This window comes from Chrysemys picta, chromosome 7 (assembly GCF_011386835.1).
Source record: "Chrysemys picta bellii isolate R12L10 chromosome 7, ASM1138683v2, whole genome shotgun sequence".
NCBI lineage: Eukaryota > Metazoa > Chordata > Testudines > Emydidae > Chrysemys > Chrysemys picta.
Genome location: NC_088797.1, coordinates 117184986 through 117205797, shown reverse-complemented (window position 1 = coordinate 117205797; position 20812 = coordinate 117184986). Strand labels below are relative to the sequence as shown.

General features: G+C 44.4%; 2 protein-coding genes across 12 annotated transcripts in view; both read left to right on the top strand.

Annotated features, from left to right (window-relative positions):
* TDRD1 (tudor domain containing 1) overlaps positions 1-10455 on the top strand; it is a 64609-nt gene extending 54154 nt beyond the window's left edge. For 2 of the 4 annotated variants that reach the window (XM_042855282.2, XM_008166328.4), the window contains 4 exons: positions 2848-3015; positions 3401-3616; positions 3801-3847; positions 5634-10455. In XM_042855282.2, the coding sequence (XP_042711216.1) occupies positions 2848-3015; positions 3401-3616; positions 3801-3847; positions 5634-5726 (524 nt within the window). In that variant the 3' untranslated portion in view covers positions 5727-10455. The remainder of the gene's footprint in view (positions 1-2847; positions 3016-3400; positions 3617-3800; positions 3848-5633) is intronic. The other 2 variants (XM_042855283.2, XM_042855284.2) reach the window with 2 other exon arrangements.
* Positions 10456-11919: 1464 nt separating this feature from the next.
* Positions 11920-20812, top strand: part of VWA2 (von Willebrand factor A domain containing 2) — a 76579-nt gene continuing 67686 nt past the window's right edge. For 2 of the 8 annotated variants that reach the window (XM_008166327.4, XM_065552465.1), the window contains exon 1: positions 11930-12259. The gene's annotated coding sequence lies outside the window, so the exon portion shown is untranslated. Of the gene's footprint in view, positions 12260-20812 lie in introns of all 8 variants that reach the window. The other 6 variants (XM_024103604.3, XM_042855288.2, XM_024103601.3 and 3 more) reach the window with 4 other exon arrangements.

Genomic DNA, 20812 nt, shown 5'->3' with positions numbered 1-20812 from the left:
GGCTCTGACACAGCGTATATCTGCCCAAATGGAATCTTCACCCCGGCTGGAGTTCTGTGGGGCAATCGTAGTTCTTGTGTCGGGGGAGGCTTTCTGTATTCTTTTTCTCAAGGACATCAGTATAGTCAGAGTATTTTGGGAGATGTTCCATAGTTCCCCCAGTAGGTGTTTCAATGCAGGTGACTACACCTACTTGAACCCTCTAGGGTCTGGGTGCAGCGCTTCCTGGTCTCTGGCTATGCTGTCATCAGAATTATGATGGGAAAGTGACCACCTGTTCTCACCAGTGAATAAAAGGATAATGAATGGTTATCCAGGAGATGCCAAGGATCAGGGGAAAATGCGGGGAATGGATCACACTGAATTGTATTATTGCTCAATGTTCCTGACATAGGGGGACTGTCTCCTCCGCGACTGGACCTGAAGACAGCAGAGATGATCTGTCAATTGTGTTAATCAAGTCAGGTACAGCCTTGTGTAGCAGGGGAATCTGTAGGGCCTGAGCTGTAACTGCATCCATAAAATTGTCTGCTGGTCCTGATAGATTCCCCTCCAACACATCCTCATCACTCAGGGGGTCCCCTGGGATGCGCAGCTGGATAGGCACTTACAAATGGGAAGCCCCAAGATGGGGCTGAGGGTGCGTTTCAGTGAGGACTAGGATACGGGTCTGTTTTCCCCCCATTATCCTTGGGCTGGCTTGTTTTCCCCAACCTCCTCGGCTCTTCTACTGGGCAGGCCAAGATGGCATGGCCAGATTCGCAGATTAGTTTGTCTTTGATTTCTTCCTGCAAGTGCCTTGGAACTGGTATAGCTGCTCTGCTTCATTCCACTCTGCATCTGCTGTGAGGCAGTGGAAGTGTGCTGTGTAGGAGGCCTCTGTGCCTCGCCCCTGCCAGAGTCTCCTCAGGGCAGCCCCTTGGCCATTTGAACTTGGTGTGGGTCATCCAAGATGGCTGATATCGACTGGAGAAAGGCATCCCAGTTAGACAGCACTGGGCTATGGCCTTCCAGTGCCGGGGTGGGGTGTGGGTCTAATAAATTTCCTGGCAGCAGGCTGATTACCAAGGCTATTATCAGAGGCATAGATTTTGGTACACATCAGAAACGAGGTGTGGCACTGGTTTGTGAAGCCCCCAAACTGCTGGCGGTTCCCGTTGAACGGTTCAGGAAAGGGTATTGCAGGCCCCTGGTTGGGGCAAGGAGCTGTAGGTTGTGTTCACAGCGCAGTATTCTCAGTGCTGAGCTGCCTCACTTGCTCCTGTAGCCGCTGGTTGTCCCAGGCCAGCTGTGTTACTTGGGCCTGCAGTGCTTGATTTTCTGCCTGGAGGCAGGGGGCCCATTCAGGCAAGTCGGTACACCTGGTGGCTGTTGTGGTGCAGTTGGGTCCAACCTTCTTGCACCAGGCTCAGTCCTATAGGGTTATTGTGGACCTGTCTGGTTTTAAGATTAAGTTAGATAAGTTTATGGAGGGAATGGTTTAATGGTAAAACATAGTAGCCAAGGAAAACCAAGCAATGGTAAGCAAATAGTATAATGGCCAACAGGGGTCAGACTAGAGACTCTTGCCTACATGCTCGGGGTCTAACTGATCGCCATATTTGGGGTCGGGAAGGAATTTTCCTCCAGGGTAAATTGGCTGAGCCTCTGGAGGTTTTTCGCCTTCCTCCGCAGCATGGGGCTGGGATCACTAGCAGGAGGGTGTCTGCCGATTGAAGTCACCAAAACACAGGTTTGGGGACTTCAACGGCAGAGTCCAGGGAAGGGTTCTGTGGCCTGCAGCATGCAGGGGGTCAGACCAGATGATCATAATGGTCCCTTCTGACCTTAAAGTCTACGAGTCTATGAGTCTATGAACAAGTAGTAGTCAGAGCCAGAGTTCACAGTCACGGGACAGGAGTTAGCTGGGTTAGGATACCGGGAGATCAGAAGCAAAAGACAAACTGAGTATCAGAACCACAAGTTAGGAACCAGAGTCCACCTGGGTCAGGATGCCAGGAAATCAAGCAGCAGGAGCAGGAAGCACAAGGCACACAGTCCAGAGCAGAGTGGTTTGGACAGCTTCCCTTTCCTGCTGCTGGCTTAAGTAGAGCCAGTGTGCCAATCAGCTGCTCTGGGGCTCAGAGGTGGAGCCTCATCCTGATGCTGGGCTTCATGGGTCCCAGGTAAGCCATTGCCAGCAGGCTGTCACGTTAAGCGTTGGCGTGTGGTTGTCCCCATGGATCCTGTGAAACTGGGTTCAAGACCCATGGGTCATGACTCTCCTTCATTTCTTGTGCCAGATTTTCCTAGTATCACTGAGCTGTGCAGCCAAGGAGCTAGAACAGGAGCCCATAGAGTCAGTGTATGTTCACATGGCCTTACCTGGGTGACCTTGATCTTTTGAGATTTGCAAGACATAAGGTGGGGAGGAACATTCCCACTCTCTACTTCAGGGTGACTGGGCTAGCAAACTCAAATCTCAGATGGAACGATTTGGAGGAAACTCAGTCTTTCTCTCGTAACCCATGGCCTCACCAGGACTTCTATAGATTTTCCTGTCAAAAGGCATACGATCCAATTTTGAACACAACTGTATTTCGTAACTAAGAAAAGTTGAGGTTTTGGAGGGTTTGAAACATCTGTAACGTAGCTTAGTTCTTTTCTGATGTTGATTTTCTTTTTTAAAAAAATTAGTACTTCTAAATGGCAGTGTTTCGTTTTCTGTTTTTGTTTTTACAGTATCCATATACTCTGATCTCCTTTAAATTCTGGAAAGCTATATAGATTAGATGGATGATTATGTAACTCTGGATCCTAGTCTGAAAGTAAAGCACTTCAAATGTTTTGTTCCAATTTTTTTTTCAGGTGATGGCCATTGGTACAGAGCTATCGTTCTGGGAGTTTCTCCGTCTGAGGTGAAGGTAGCGTATGCAGACTATGGATGCACCGAAACTCTACCATTCTCTAGAGTGCTGCCGATCACTGCACGTTACTTGAAGCTCCCTTTTCAGATAATTAAGTGTTCGCTTGCAGGTAGAAACACAACCAAACACCATGTTGTCTATTTAGCAGTGAGACTATTTGGTCATAATTTTTTTAGGTTGTTACCATTAACCCCTCTGTTATATTGTCCATCTAGATGAGGACTCAACAAAACAGTACACAGATTATCATTGTAAAATCTATTTTCAAACCCAGAAAGACTAATTTGAAAATTTTCGGAATTAGTTTAGGTACTGCAGGAAAAAAAACTATAGACAACTAGAAAACTGGGTTGCTCCTAATTTAATGATAATGCTTTTTTTTTTTTTTTTTAAGTTTTGTAACATTTTCTAGGTTTTAATGGCATTACATTACGTAGCTTAACTATTTACAATCTAAACTAGAACTCAGTTGTCTCTCATTTTATTTTTTCCAGGAATCATGGAATGGTCTCCATTAATAATAGATTTGCTAAAAACATTAATATTGAATAAGTGTGTCATGATCACAGTGAAAGGGATCAATGAGAATATTCATGCAGTATCCGTGGAGAAATGTTTTGAAAACAGTAGTCTAAGTATAGCCGACAAATTAGTAATGGAAGGTTTAGCCAAATATAGCAACTCTGGAAATCAAAGTATGCTACACCAAGGTAACTGTTTTTCACTTTAAATTTAAGAATGAGAATATTTTTTCGAGTGTTCAAAAATGAGTTGTGTGCATCCATAACTAATGTCCTTTGTACTTCTAAAATCTCATTGTATTCAGCCAATTAATGCAGCAATAATAATGTTTTACTGATCAGTTTCCTGTTCTTTTTTTTTTTTTTCTTGTAGCCCATGGAAATAAGGCTAGTTGCTGTTGCACAGAATTAAAAAAGCGAGTAAGTAAGATTCAGCCTAAACTTACATTTTTCTCTTCCAAATACTGATTAAAAAAAAAAAAGCATGGAAAAGGTGGGGATTTTGTTTTGTTTTGTTTTGTTTGTTTTTGTAATTTGTGGCTGGCTATAAAATTGAAAAAAGAAGTATTCTAAAAATATGAACTTTCCTATTTTATGTTTTACATGGTCAAATCATTCAGTATGTCATGCAACATGGAAAATATAGGTTGGCTGTATAGTCTTGGTCAATTCCTAGTTTATCATAAATGCATGTAAAAAATGAATGTTCAGGGTATATATGAATGCTATGAGAAGCTACTGTGAATATTCTTCAATGTGTTATACATCATAAGTACTTCAAGTAGCTAGCCAGAATTTGCTGCTGCTATTAAGACATTGGAGTTGGACTTATTTTTATCTTTTTAAAAGAAAACCACAAAATATTTAACCCCAGCACTGAAATTGCTTACTATGTATCTGTAAGAAAAAGGACAGTACAGTACCATTACTAGTTTTATAGAACTGACTTGCTGACATGAAAACAATAGTCAGTTATGTCTGTAGGATTATTAAAATTCTAGGGACTGTTGCATAGGAATTAAGGCTGTGTAAAGCTGGCGGAACCTGCAACCTTTAAAGAAAAGATCATTTATTAGAATATTATAACAGCACCATTATATTGTCAAGGGACTACCAGCCTTTTCGTATAACTAAGGGTTAATAATGTGTCTATGAAAAAATTAACTGTGGGTGCAACTTGGCATTCATAATGCCTCCACGCTTGTATTTTTTCAAAGAATCTTATGAAGTCTGTTGCAGGTGATAAGCAAACTTAGATTTTGTTTTGCTTTTATAAAAACAGGTGAAATCAGTGTTAAAATCTTACCTTTTGGAGTCTCAAAGGCCCATTCTCATTTTTAAGAAGAAGACCTACATTTAGTGAGAGTTACTATCTTTGAGCGGGAGGTAGAACCAGAAGCATTTGTGGGTTCTGACTGCTCTGACTTTGAGGGGAAAGGAGAGTGTTTCTACTGAAGAGGGGTTGTCACTGAAGTCGGGGAAGTTCAGAGAGGAAATGCTGATGCCAGGCATTTAGAGACTGGTAGAGAGTAAAACCATCTTGTTACTAGCTTACTCTTGCTCCTTCCCTGTCCCACTACAGAGTGAAGCAAAATCATTTTCTCCCAGGTAGCCCTTTGAACTGTAGCCATGAAGAATCCAGCCAAATTTCTGCATCCAGCCCTCTGAATAACTCCTCTGCTTGTTTTGTTGTGGGGGAGGGGAAAGGGAGAGTGGGGGACAAGACATGGAAGGGGTCTGGCTCTGAATCCCCTGAGACAGATGGAGGAAAGACAGACTTAATACACTTCAAAGGGCTTCCAGGAAGTAACTCTAGAGGTAGGTAGCCCACCACTGAATGGGAGCAAGGAGAGAACTTGGTGAGAGGACTAGGTTCACTTCCTATTGGCCTGGGCCATTGATCTGCTGACGACATCATCTCTAGCACCTCATCAGAGCTCTCCTTGGCGGGGTCTTTAAAAAAAAAAAAAAAAATTGAGCGTCAGCCAAAATCGTTTGATGCACCATGCTGTATTTTTTCACAAAATAGGGAAAGGTAATTGTACGTTCACTAAACTAGAATGGGAACCCAGGCTCATTTGTAGTACCTAAAACTACTTTTAAAAAGTGGCTCTCAGTTGACTTATTTAATTTTAAAAATGAACATTTACATAATACTTTACATGGCAACATGCTTGCTGCTAATCTCTCTGTGCTTCCCCCACAGATTGAAAAACATGAACAGATCCTCCTCTTTCTTTTAAATAACCACGTGGCTCAAGATAAGTGTAGTGAAATGAAAAAATTATTACAACACTAAATCTTGTAGGCATGGTGTGTGTGTGTATGTATGTGTGTTATATGCGTATACCCGTAACACTGTGTTGCCAATGTTAATGCAATTGCTGCTACTCACTGCTCTTATTCCTAGAATAGTGGCTGTGTTCAGGAGCAAAAAAAACTTGATTTCTTTTGTAGAAATTGTTTTGCTGTTAAATGCTGTTGGAATGTATCTGTACATATGTGAAATAAGAAATTGTACATTTGCACTGTCTGGATCCGAGCAAAGCTAGATGGAGCCAAGTTAAGGCATGAAGCCTCTGGCTGTTAGTGCAGTTCTTTTGAACAAAGGCAATACTTTTTTCTTAGGCAACTGTTTTTATAAGAAAACTCTTCACTTGCAAACCAAAAGTATTGTAAGAGAACTTAGTGAAAACTATTGAGTTTTCATTTGCAAGAGGGAAAAATTGGATTTTTGTCTTAGAAAACTCAACTTCATTTTTACATTTAATGTATAGCAAACATAAAATTTAAGTTTGAAATAAAAATGCATGTGAAATTTTAGGTAAATGATTTGTCATGAAGAATAACAGTACAGATACTACTTTTTTCATTTGGTCTACTTAATGTTCTGTGTCTAACTTATGGTTAGATTTGTTTAAAACCATATTTTCAACCTCTTATTTTCCCTTACTGTTCCCTCCAGCTGCATGAGGTAATATGAACAACCAAACTTGATTTTTTAATTGGCATGTAAGGTATCTCTTTTACCTGCAAAATCATCCCTTTGTTATCCAGCAGTTCTGTTAGGCATTGTTTAGTGGTTAGAGGAAGGAACGGGCTCTCAGAACTCTTGGGTTCCCCATCAGACTTTGCCACTAAATTTAGACAAGTCACTTAACCTCTCCATCTGTTTATGCATCTTTATTTTATTAATGGATAAAGTTCCTGTATATGTTCAGATGCTGTATCAGTGCATAGTATTTACCTCCTTTATTTGAAAGACTATATCACATTCACAATTTGACACCTTTATTGACAGTCTCGGCAGATAAACCAAGGGGTCCATAGACATAGAGATTGAATTTCTCTCAACTTTAGAGCTAGTTTCCATGTTTGGTTGGAAATGTGTATTTCCATTGGTCATGTGCATCTGTTTTGTAGAGACGTAAGGACTTCAGTTTACAGTGCTGCCAATCTGATACTTTTCAGGAGCACTGCACTTAACTTGAAGGAGTTGGAATTTTTAAACTGTTACTTTGCTTGTGCCACCAGACTTAGTTTTCATTCCTCTTGATAAACTTTGAGCAAAGTTTTGATTTGCCTTAAAATAGGGGATTTTTTTTTTACCACTTTGTGTATGGAGGTAAACTATTCCTTACCTTTGTAAATTCAGGATGTCTATGAAAAGAGTCAGTGTAGTCCAATTCCACCAAGTCTATTAGAAACCTGTTCCTTTAACACACCTCAATGATGTAAAAACTCTCGGTGTGTATAAGTAGTTACGCAGAAGGTTGGGAACTTCCAGTGTTTCACTAAAAGATGAATCAGCAATGTTCATGAGTTTGTGTTTTTCCCTAAGCACAGGGTGAATCTTTCACTCAGAAATAAATTCCATTTGAACACTTATCGTATCCAGTCAGACAGTTGGCTTTTATTTGAAACTGCATTCTAGCATTCTGCTTTGCTGGATGTCAGATATGGAAAACATACCCTATGTTATCCCCCTCTCTAGTTTTTGTGTGTGAAATACTTATATGGACCAGCAGACCGAACTGGACCCTATTTTAATGACATTAACTTACGCATTATCAAGGAATAAGTGCATTGTTGCATGTTATTGTTATCATTTACAGTTCCCCTCTCTTTCTCTAAAAACATTTGGCTTCTGGTTATGAGACTCTGAGTATGATATGACCTGCAAAATCCAAAATATGCCAAGAAAATAACATGCTATTGATGTTCAGATGAATAAGAAGATATATAGCCTCACAAAATATAATATAGCCTCACAAAAAATTCCTTTGGAAGCCAAGGTTAGTATGTAGCATTTGTATAGCTCTTTTATATTTTCAAGCACTTTACAAACATTCAGAACCAAATGTGTTACAGTTGAACTATTATTTGTCAATAAAAAGTTCAGCTTCGGAGGAGTTCAACATAAGTATTTGGAGGTGAACTAAAAGGCTTTTTTACAGCCAAGACGCAAGTTAGCTTCCCATATTTTTTGCGGCAACAGTTACTGACCTCACCAATAACAAAAACAGAAGGGAGCAACAGTTCCTGTATGGCATTAAGGACAAATTCTGTCTCTCTACATGGTTCCCATTTATGTCAATAGGAAGTGGTGTATGCATGTGTGTGCTTAAGTTGTTTTTAGATCTTGGTGGATAAGTAAAGTAGGAAACTATTTTCTTAATGTGTTAAGATCTTTAGTTTTAACATCTTCTCAGAAGCATGACCATATTCTTAACTAACCTCAATGTCCTGAGATAGCCCATAGACAGGGACCCTATCCCATGAATTAACATTCCCTGTCTCCCCCATCCCCCTGTGTTAATAACTCTCACTTCAATGAGTGGCATCTGTACCATCTGGTTATCTCTTGTATCCCAATGTGAGGTTACCGGAATCACCTTTGCTAGACTTCCCTCTGAGGTAAGTCCCCAACCTATTACACAGTTGTAAGTTAGCCTGTAACAGATATAAAAAGCTGTTGATCTCTGAGGCAGCTGAGCTAACCCAGCAAGTCCGGACCCTCCCTCAATACCATGGGTCCCCACGGGTCCCCCTGCCGCCCTCCCAAGCTCTGTGGCTAAATCTGTTGCCCCACAAGTTTCAGTAGCTAAAGCCCTGGGGTGCTGCAGAAAGTGGCCGCTCCCCTGCATCTTATTTTTGGCCTCAGTAGGAAGCAGTAGGCTATATCCATGTGCTGTGCCACTCTCCCCTCTAAGATCCCCACATGCAGCATTGTAGGAAAAGTGGTTAAAATTAACGTTCCCATATTGCCTCCCCCTTCTCCCTCCCACCCCCCACTGGAAGGCCCAGCCCCTGGGTGCAGCACCCTGCTGTCCCCAGCCATGCCCGTTAAGCCTCTCTCCCTCGAATTCTCCTACCCTTCAACCATCCCTTGGTGTCAGTCCAACTCACCAACAATGACTCTGTCTCTTGCGGTTGTAATGCTCTGCTTCTTTGGTCCCAGAGGTTGTTCATCCTAGAGGTCTGGTTCTGCTTGTTCTGTAAGCACCCTGTAACTTTAGAATTGCTACAGAAAGAGCTTCTGCTGCAACAGTATGCGTAGCGTCAATTAATTCTTGGCCTGCTTCCCCAGTCTTCAGTGCTTTATTGCCCTGCACCAGCGGTGGTTCCCCCCTGCTACTCATGGGAGGAAAGAATCCCCAGATGATTCCTCCCACCCACTTCATCCCCCATGCTGCCCACAGGAGCACAGACGGGGGCTCCACTTTCTCTCCCTCTCAATTGGGCCCAACATGCTGAGAAGGAGGGAATCCTCTTCTCCCCCGCCCACCCTCCTTCTATTACACAGAGCCGGCTGGTTGCAAATGAAGACGTTGCTGATGCTGCCAACCCAGCTGGTAAAGAGGTACCTCTCCATGGCTGCATGGGGTATAAATATCCCATGAAACCTCACTTTTGCAGTCAGCAGAAAGGACCAGGTCAATGCTAACCCTAACCTAGCTCCAGTGACTTCCTGCCCTTCCGATCTATCCCTGTACACTTCCCCTTCTCCCCGTCTGCTGCAATGGAGCCTTTTAAATGGGCAATGCCCCTTTTCACCAACTAGCTGGACAAAGACCCACTTGTCTAAAGATTGAAGTGGGCACATGAGTTCTGACATCTTCTCAGAAGTGAATAAAACTTCAGCTAACTTCAGAAAATACTTTGCACTTATATAGCACTTTTCATCCAATGATATTAAATGACTTTACAAAGGTGGGGGATAGGCATTATTTCCATTTTCTAGATGGGAAACTGATGCACAGAGTGGTTGTAACTTGCCCAAGATCACACAGATAGTCTGTGGCAAAATTAGGGCTAGAACCCAGGTCTCCTGACTCATGGTTGTGTTCTAACCACTACTTCCCTCCTACTACAGATGGAAGACATGGCAGACCATTCTGTTCAGATTTACAATGCCCACTGTCTCCAACCTTTTTGTTTGTTTAACAATCTGAACATCTGTTTGTTCACATTTTCTCATGCACGTTACAGGCTCTCCAGTACTGTGAGGTTCCTCTAGCACTGTAGTTTGTTTTTCTATTTCTCTTTTGTACAGTACAAAAATAACTGCAAGTTAATTTTGAAATGTATGGGGTGTATACAGAGATTGTACAAATAATACTGAATATATGAGTTTTGAATTACAATCTTTCCTAGTAAATGGTTCTGTTCCAGTGCTTTTTTTTATGTAAAATCTCACTTGCTGAAGCATCATGGTTTCTTCTATGAAGGTTTTTCAAAGGTTAGAAATAGTCAGTTTGCTCCTTTCACGATTGTGTGGCACCAGTGCCAACTTAAGCTTGTTCTTCACATGATTTTGCATTTATTGAGCTGCTGGATGCAGATAGTATGTAAGCATGGTGTGAAAGAATTGTACATTTCAAACAGTTGTGACCTTGTTTAAACTTTACTCAGCTTTAAATTTGAGGATGCTACTTTTTGTTGTATTTCAAAGACGAGTCTTGAAACGCTGTACATACTCTGTATGTTACCAGGCGTAATAAAGCTATTTCACGTTCTAGATTTCATTCCATTTGTATGGAGTTAATCTGTTGAAAATTAAGCCCTTTCCTTTTTCTCTCCAAAATTGGTGTTTACATCATTAAAGGCTACATTTTGCCATTGAATGCATACATGCAATTCCCTTTGAAGTCGAGAGGAATTTATATGCACACATCCAAAGGCAGAATGTGTCTCTAAAGTGTCTCTGAATTATTTATTTGTATTTATATTTTCGCCATCAAATTTGCACATCACAAATGGGTTGTTTGGAAATTGAGACAGAATGGAGTTAACCTGAATGCCATTGTTGAGAGTATATTACAACTCTCATTTTGTCTTTTAAATGCAGCCTGTATCTCCTTCAAAATTTGAAACTGTCCATCTTCAATCTATAAGATTTGTATCTATCTGAATTTTACCACATAGTTTGAAGCAAAATGAAGACGCTGTGGCTTTTATATTCCGGGTTCCATGTTGAAAAGCCCCTATTTTCCCTTTTCTGGGAAAAGAACCCCATTAGTGATTGCTAAGAATATTAATATAGAAAGGAAATCAATAGGTTTCTGTTGCAATCTCTAAAATTTCATTTATGTATAGATGTCAGGTTTTAATATAATTCCATGGTAGTGTTTCTAATGGAATCCCCAAAATTATTTGAGCTATCAATGTGCTCAGTACTAGACATATTATAAAGGAAGATGTTATCTCTGTCCCTAGGGGGCTGAATTAAGCTTATAGCTAAAACACAATATACTGGCAGAACAGCTTAAGTTCCAAAATTGAAGGCCTTATCTAAACACAAGTTGTATATGTTTAACCAAAATTATTTTAAGTAGTTTTAGTTACAGATGCAAACTCCTGTGTGGGGACAATCAGTTGACTTCATCTATTCTTTATTGATTAAAGCTAAATTGATCGTAACTCAGTTTAAACGTATCCGCATGGGTTTAACTAAACTGACTTTAAAAATATTTGTTAAACTGCTGGTGCAAATTGGTGTGTGGAAAGGGCTTGTCACGAAATAGGACCTCAGTTAATATCCGATTGTGGCCTTGGCTACACTCGTGGCAGCGCTGTGAAGCGCGAGTGTAGTCGCGCCGCCAGCGCTGCGAGAGCTGTCTCGCAGCGCTGCAAGTACTCCACCTCCCCTGGCCTGGGGTGCAGTTAGTTAACATGCCTGCCCTGCATTCTCCACCTTAACGCTCCCTGTGTCTCTGGCTAGTGAAGCCCTGCCCTGGAGGTCATCCTCTGCATGCTCAGAGGCACCTGCATTTCAAACTAGACTGGCCAAAGCCACCAGGAAGGAGAAGGCTCAGCCCTGCAGGGCAGGGAGGGATTGGTTCAGTGCTCAGGCCTTGGCCTGGCTTTGCTGACACAGGTTACAGGCTGATGGAAAAGTCTGGAGAGAGAACTTCTCCCCCCCTTGCCCTCGCTTGACTTCGCTCCGCGCAGCACCGGCCCCCTCGGCCTGCGCTGCAGCGCCCCCTGCCGCAGAGAAGAGAGAGGAGCGCGGGGAGGGCAGCACCGCGCTTCCAAACCTGTAAGCAGCGTAACCAGCAGCGGCTGCCTTCATCTCCCCCTCGCCTCGCCCGGACGGATCGCTGCCCCTTAGCTGCCCCAGGGAGCGGAGCCGCGGCCGGGGACCGCGCAGGCAAGCGAAACTGACTTGGTAAATTACAAGCGTCTGGCGTCCCCCCTGATCTGCAACAGAACCGGTGTCTGAGCAGAGGGACCGCCCGCTGCACCCGCTCCCCAGTGGTAAAGTTGTCGGGGCGGGGAGGGCGGCTGCAGCTGCTGCTTCCCTTCTGAGCCGTGATTGCAAAGTGGAAGGTGAGGCTGGGTTCTCCCCCCTGGCAAACAGCTGGGGCCGAGCAGGCAAAGGACCCAGGATCGGGGCGCGTGGGGACCCTGCCCGCAAGTGCTTGGAGGAGAGAGGGGGGATTTTGTGCCGGGGGGGGGGGTGTCAATGAGCGTGGCTCTGTCTAGCACGAAGCTCTTCTCCCGACCCAGGACGGCGTGACCCGTGCAAATCCCTGTCCCCATTGTCTGTCTCGGTACCTGCCTGGTGGGAGACGTGCCAGCTTCCGGGAGCGGGGGGGGGGGGGGGGGGGGGGCGTGCAGAAAATGGATAACTTCTCGGTAAGGTTAGCCAGAGCTTGATCCCTTCACTTCAGTGAGCTCTGCCGCTTTGCTGGGACAGCTGCAGCCTGCTTGGTGTCCCAAGGCACCTGGAGGGGGTTTGGCGGACCTCATAAACTAGTGAGGGTGTTAGCCCCCGAGAGATGGAGGAGGGCACGGGCAGAAATGTAACCGCCACGAGAAGGATAGAAGAGAGATTTTCTTCTAACTTGTGCTTTGAGTAACTCCACACAGACACTGTGTCCTGCTGCAATATTGATCAGCATATTTCTAGCATGCTCCTTGTTCTGGGAGTATTGTATATATGGAAAAATACAAATTAAAGTTAGATTTCGCTCCCCTCCTTCATGGATTTCCCCCCCCCCCCCCCCCACACACACACACTTTGGTTTCTGTTAAGCCAGACACACCTGGAATACATAAAGCTGCAGTCAGACTGTTCTGTTCTTATCTAGCTCCGTGTTTTGTCCTGCTAGCGGGTCAGTTCAGCACCCTGCATTATTTTGGCAAAACATGTCGGTCTAAGTATATTATTGCAGAGTTTTACAAGGCTAAATAGTCGGCAGCATAATATATCGGAATCGTATCGTGCTCAAGTTTAGATTGTAAAATAATAGAACTTGTTCAGATAGAAGTGTAATAGTTAGTGGGCAATTTTTAGTAGCTCTAGTTTATAAAGTAGTTCTACAAGTATGTATTCCCGATTGTAATTTGTCTTGGCATTGTTCACCGTCCAGATCTATTCAGCGGGTGTAAATTGGCGTAGATCCATTAAAGTTAATGGAGCTATGCTGATTTACCACAGCTATGGATCTAGCTTGTGATTTTATTTTGACGAGACCTAGTTATAGTTATGCTTCTTTTTAATATGTTTGTAATAAGTCTTAAAACTTTATCTACAAAACTAGTATTGCGCATTGTGATCCATAAAACACAGTATTGCAGTCTATGAACTGTGTAGTATTTTATTGTGAGGCTACATAGCACTATATAGTAGTTACACTGTGCTAAACAATAATAAGGTCCCTACTCCAAAGAGCTTATAATCATAGAAGATTAGGGTTGGAAGAGACCTCAAGAGGTCATCTAGTCTAACCCCCTGCTCAAAGCAGGACCAATTCCCAACTAAATCATCCCAGCCTGGGCTTTGTCAAGCCAGGCCTTAAAAACCTCTAAGAATGGAGATTCCACCACCTCCCTAGGTAACCATTCCAGTGCTTCACCACACCACCCTCCTAGTGAAATAGCTTTTCCTAATGTCAAACCTAGACCTCCCCCACTGCAACTTGAAACCACTGCTTCTTGTTTGGTCATCTGCCACCACTGAGAACAGCCTGAGCTCCATCCTCTTTGGAATCCCCCTTCAGGTAGTTGAAGGCTGCTATCAAATCCTCCCTCACTCTTCTTTTCTGCAGACTAAATAAGCCCAGTTCCCTCAGCCTCTCCTAGTAAGTCATGTGCCCCAGCCCCTTAATCATTTTTGTTGCCCTCCTCTGGACTCTCTCCAGTTTGTCCACATCCTTTCTGTAGTGGGGGGGGGGAGCCCAAAACTGGATGCAATACTCCAGATGTGGCCTCACCAGTGCTGAATAGAGGGGAATAATCACTTCCCTCGGTCTGCTGGCAATGCTACTAATGCAGCGCAATATGCCATTAGCTTTCTTGGCAACACTATTGACTCATATCCAGCTTCTCATCCACTGTAATCCCAAGGTCCTTTTCTGCAGAACTGTTGCTTAGCCAGTCAGTCCCCAGCCTGTAGCAGTGCATGGGATTCTTCCATCCTAAGTGAAGGACTCTGCACTTGTCCTTGTTGAACCTCATTGGATTTCTTTTGGCCCAATCCTCCATTTTTTCTAGAAAAAAGAATAGGAGTACTTGTGGCACTTTGGAGACTAACAGATTTTTTGTAGCATAACTTATTGTAGCATAATTTTTCTAGGTCACTCTGGACCCTATCCCTATCCTCCAGTGTATCTACCTCTCCCCCCAGCTTAGTGTCATCCGCGAACTTGCTAAGGGTGCCATCCATCCCATCATCCAGATCATTACTGAACAAAACTGGCCCCAGAACCAACCCCCAGGGCACTCAGCTTGATACCAGCTGCCAATTAGACATCGAGCCGTTGATCACTACCCGTTGAGCCCGATAAGCTAGCCAGCTTTCTATCCACCTTATAGTCCATTCATCCAATCCATACTTCTTTAACTTGTTGGCAGGAATACTGTGAGAAACAGTATCAAAAGCTTTGCTAAAGTCAAGATGTATCACGTCCACCATTTTCCCCATATCCACAGAGCCAGTTATCTCATCATAGAAGGTAATCAGGTTGGTCAGGCATGACTTGCCCTTGGTGAATCCATGTTGACTGTTCCTGATCACCTTCCTCTCCTCCAAGTGCTTCAAAATGGATTCCTTGAGGACCTGTTCCATGATTTTTCCAGGGACTGAGGTGAGGCTGACCGGTCTGTAGTTCCCCGGATTTTCCCTCTTCCCTTTGTTAAAGATGGGCACTATATTTCCCTTTTTCCAATTGTCCTGGACCTCCCCGGATCGCCACAAATTTTCAAAGATAATGGCCAATGGCTCTGCAATCACATCAGCCAACTCCCTCAGAACCCTCGGATACAATCTTAGAAGACAGGAGTGGGAACGTTACAATACAGAACACACAGAGAGTGGTATGTGGTCTCTGTAGTTGGCAGACTTCATGGAACAAGTGGGTTGAGAACAGAATATATGTTTGGGTTATGCACGCCTGAATTATAGCATGTGCAAAGTCAGTTGATGGGAGTTTAACAATGGTTTTTAAAGTGTGTTTCTTAACGGTTAGAAATATAAAGTTGACTTTCAGCTTGGGCAACCTTGGTTAAGCTCCTAGTGGACTTAGCTGGAAGGAATTTCCCTTTGGGGTCATGCAGTGCCTGAACCTACGATTTCTATTCTCTCACAGGCTACCCACTTATGTCAGTAGGCGTTCTGCATTAGCACAGACTGCAGGATTGGATCCCTAGGGTTGATTCAGTTTACACTCCATGCGAGTCCTGGCTTAAGTGTTAACATGCATCCTACATCTTTCCACAACCAGAAGCAGATCTAGTTAGTGGGTGAGGGCAGTCAGCTAGATGGTTATTGTCTGGCCACCAAGAATTTAGTAGGAATCAGAATAGCTCATCTGTACCGATCAACTGCCGGTGGCTAAACTTATTCTATGCCTCAATGTGTTATGGTGTTATAGGCCAAATATGGAGCTCTTGCCTGTGGTCATAAGGGACACATTCGCCTGGAACAAATGGAAATATAGCTCCTGAAGTCTGTTTATAAAAGCATCACACCTATTTTAAACATGCTTGGCAGCTATATTTGCTTGTATCGTCTAGTGCCTATAATAGGAGTCTGGGAGCCATGATTCCTGGGTTCTGTTCTCAGCTCTGCTACAAACTCGTTTTGTGCTCTGGGGCAAGTCCCCTAGCCTGTTTGTGCTTCAGTTTCCACACATGCTAAGTGGGGATAAAATACCTGTCTAAGAGCTCCATTGTGGTGGATAATGTTTGTAAAGGATTTTGAGAGCCTGGAATGAAAGGCGCTTTAGAAGGGTAGAGTTTCCTTCCTGTTTATATTGGTGAGGTTGTGGGGAGGATGACAGGTGAATAGGAGAGGTGAGCTAGAAACAATGAAAATGGCTTATTTGGGATGCTTGAGGGTTTTCTCAGAAAACCCACCTCCTCTGATTGTATTTTTGTTCCTGGTGTCTTTTCTGGAGAACAGTCCCAAATGTAAAAGTAACTATGTGCTGGCTACACATTTGACTTCTGATGTGAATGTACACATATAGCCTGCAACTGAAATGCTCCATGAGCTGAGCAAATCCCCTGTGGTCCTTTCTTGTGTCCTAGTTGTTGGATAACTTGAACAGAGCATCATCATCTGAAAGACATGGGTTAAATCAGCCTTGGCAGGGAGGTTCTCATGGGTGTGAATGGCTTACTGGCTTTTTCAGAGCACGCAGACCGACCAGCTAACCTGATGGAAATACTCATGTGTATGTTTTAAAAACAGTCTTGAACCAAAGCCCATTGAAACCAATGGGAAGGCTCAAGCTGATTTTAATGGGCTTTAGCCCCAGGCCCCAATCTTGCAAACACTTACACTCTATGCTTAATAGAGTGTCAGTTTGTAGGACTGGTGCCTGAAAGGAAAGTCCCAGACTGGCTTCTAGCAGGGCTCACAGCTCTGCAGCAGGAGGGCATAGATGTAACCACTCCGGCTAGGCTTCAAAAGGGAATTAGGTATCTTATGACCAATCCCTACATTTTATCATATATGCCAAGATTCAGATAATCCGCCCCAGGCGCGAGGGTCTAAGCTGGTTGCTAAAGGGAGCAAAAGTGGACTTCTTTCTCCACACCCTACGTACGTGGTAGAATTGACTGACTTATGGGGATTATTCTGTCTTCCTCTGGAATTTCAAAAATTGGCCTCTGGCTTAGGACAGATACCAATCTAGATGGACCACTGGACTGACCTGCCATTGCAATGATCCTGTGAGCCCTGTTCTGCCATACTTATCAACGATGTGTTTGCATTTTAGGGTATGATTGATATTGTCAGGAGCAGCATTCTAATCAACGGCAAAGGCTTTGCATTGCTCGGAAATGACTAGTCGGCTGTCTGTTGCTCCCAATGCAGGCTTTCCAGGTGTGCCGTCTTTGTCGCCTCTCAGATGGCTGCATGGCTTTCTGTGCTGTAACTGTTGCTCATTGGCCTTTGACCTAAGTCAGCATCCTCAAGGGACCAGGTGGCCAATCAATCAAAGGTCCCTCTGACCCATTAGTGATCAGTGTTGGATGGATGTACGTGTATACCTCAGTCACATTTAAAAGAGAGCGATTGATGCATTTTTAAGAAATAAGGCAGTGTCCCATCTCCTTGCTGACACACAATGCTGCGGTGTGCTGCAAAGATGCTGTACATATAGGAGGCCTGATTCTCAACAGACTTTTACTGGGGATAGTCACTTACACCTATGCAAGATGAGTGTATATCACTAACTTTCCACACTCACCTTGCACAGGTATAGATGATTACAGAAGGTGTAGGGAAGCGGAGAATCATGCCAGGGTGTCTCCATATGCTCATTTCTTCTGTATGCTTCTTGCACATTGGCCCAGATCTTGCCTGCTTGTTCTTGCAGGAATACATTGCATATAAATAACTTTTGTGCTGAGGAACAGACCCCTAAGGATATGTCTACACTGCAGGTGGGAGGTTTGATACCCAGCGTGGGTAGACAGACTTGTGCTAGCGGGCTAAAAATAATAATGTGGCTGTTGCAGCACTAGCAGCAACTTGGGCTAGCCACCAAAATCCCAAGCCCACCCAGTCTCCTGGGTCCAAGTTTGGGTGGCCCACCCAGACCCCAGGTCTGAGATTGAACTGCTAGTCTGATCTGCCACCAATGCTGCAACGTCCACACTGATATTTTTAGCATGGTAGGTCGAGCTGAGCTAGCCCGAGTCTGTTGACCTGCCCTGGGAATCACAACTCCCACTCCTGTGTAGGCAACCCCTGAGATTGGAATGTCTGAAATAAAATCCCTAGTCTTGAACAACCCTTTGCAAAAAGCTAAAGGATTTTGTGCCGTGCAGAGTACAGTAATTGCACTGGAATCTCTAGAAGTGTATTCTAGCCTTGGTTTAATAGCTCCTAGCAAGGTACATGACTCAGTCACGTAGATGTTTTCACAGCCTTAGAATAATTATATTGTTTGCCTAGTTTATTTCTTTCCAGCTGTAGCTAGTTTAACCTAAGAGATTGAGTTCACATAAATTGCTACATCCCTCTGGTTCAGGCACTTCAACAAAGCATTTATTCCTAGTATCCTGTACTTAGCTATAGATTGCTTCGGGGAGATCCTTATTGCCTGAAACGCTAAAGAAGGGCAAAGTGTTATTTTTACAGAGGAGTTAGATTGAAAACATCAACTACTCTTGCTGGAAGGTAACACTACTTTTATTCTTAGAATCCAGAATAACAACACACAAGAACCCCAAAACCAGAGAGAAACAAAGCTGGCTGCTCCCTGAAACAGATGCACTGCTTATCCCACCTTCCTCTAGGTTGGCTGGCTGCAGAGATTGCTGCGAGGCCCAGATCACACTGCACGCTTCCCTTCAGAGCCCCCTGCTTGCAAGCAGGACCAGGAAAGCCTCTGACAATTAGAAGTGATCACAGTTTTAACTACACCACTAATATGTGCCCAGAGAGGCCTTACATATATCGGACGCAACACAAAGTGCAGATGTTTGTGGAAACACACCTGCTGCTCATATGGGCAAAATCAGTAGCGTGATGATGTCCACTGGAGCAAACTGTGCAGTAAGTTCTAGCACAAGCTTTTGGAGTCAAAAAAGGTCCTAAATTCAGATAGTGTTAATTGTTATAGGACCTGATCCAAAGCCCAAACAGGACCCAGCTGGGTGTAAGTATAGACCCGTTTTATGCACAGTCGTCGTCATTTTACCAATAGGACTGCTTGAAAATTTTCCAGCAAAACCGTCTGCATTTTCAGTGGAAAACTGGGGTTTGACTAAACAAAAATTAGCGGTAAATTTCTCTTTTTTGTTTGTTTTGTTTTTTTCTTTTCAACAAAAAAATTGAAATCAAAACTTCTTTTTTAACCAAAAAGTTGAAAATTTCCACACATGCACCCATTTTCACCCAACTCTATTCGCCAGCCATTTAGAGCGGGCATATCTACGGTGGTGCCATGGTAGTTACTTGACAGTTTGCAACCATGCTATATAGCCGTTTCGGACAGGAAGTGAAGAATAAGCATATCCAATTGAAACTAGATCAGAGAAGCTAGAAATGATGGATCTACCAGATGTAAGCAGAGTCAGGATGAGCTCTACCCTGACATCTGGTGGTGAATTATGGCGAGTGTGGAAACTAACTCCAGGGGTTGATCTTGTTTGCATAGGCACACCCACCCGCCTGGCATGAGACAACAGCAACTGATAGTGGTTACTTTGGATGGGGTGGGATCCCCAGTTTCTCTGTTATTGGGGCAGGAGGAATAAAGTGTTGTTACCCTGATTAGGTGAATCAAGGACAATGAAACTGTTTTATGACAGAGGGTCTCACCATCACCTAAGTAGCTCTCGCTAGACAAGGGACATGGGTTCCACAACCCAGTGAATTGAGAGAAGATGGGGACAGGTATTTGTACCTGATGGTATGGGCCCCCTTTGAGGGCCTGAAACAACAGCTGCACCACCTCCTCTCTCCACTGTTGAATATCAGAGCTAACTATGATTACATTAGGAGTCTAGTTACAGGCTGCTGAGCTGAATTCACTTTGGGCCAATGGTGCACCAGCACTGGGGCTCCCCTACTACGAGTTGAAATCACTAAGAGCTGAGATCACAAAAGAGCTAAAGTTACTAAGAGCTGAGATCACTGAGTGCTGTGTTAACTAGTGGGGGAGCCTGAAGCTATATTGCTAAGCAGCTGGCAGAGCAGTTTGCGGGGACGGCTGGAGGAGCAGCGCGGAGCCTTGCGGGGACAGTTGGAGGGGCCCAAGGAACGGCGAGCAGAGCCGTTTGCAGGGACAGCTGGAGTGGCTCACAGGTCGGTGAGTGGAGCCGTTTGCAGGGACAGCTGGAGTGGCTCACAGGTCAGTGAGTGGAGTGGAGCAGCTCGTAGAGCAGAGCAGTTCGTGGCACGGCAGGAAGTGGACTGGCTCGTGGTGAAGGCTGCGGCGGAACCCCACGGAGAGATGGCCGGTCGGCCTCGGATCACGTAAGGTGCCCCTTAACACCCTGTGTGCCCCCCTTTTACTCTGGGGCTGCACTGACCAGGGACAGAGACTTTGGGGATTGTTGGACTTTTGGGACTTTGGGTGGTTGCTTAGGGTTACCATATGTCAGCAAGCAAAAAAGAGGACGGGAGGAGCCCTGCCCTAGCCCCACCCCTGCCCCACCCACTTCCCGTCCCCCTCAGAACCTCCAACCCTCCCCCCCGCTCCTTGTCCCCTGACTGCCCCCTCCTGGGACGACTGCCCCTAACTGCCCCCCAAGACTTCACCCCCTACCTAAGCCTCCCTGCCTCTTGTCCCCTGACTGCCCCCTCCTGAGACCCTCCCCCCAATCCTAACTGGCCACCTAGGACCCTACCCCCTACCTGTGCCCTGACTGCTCCAACCCTTATCCACACCCCCACCCCCAGACAGACCCCTGGGA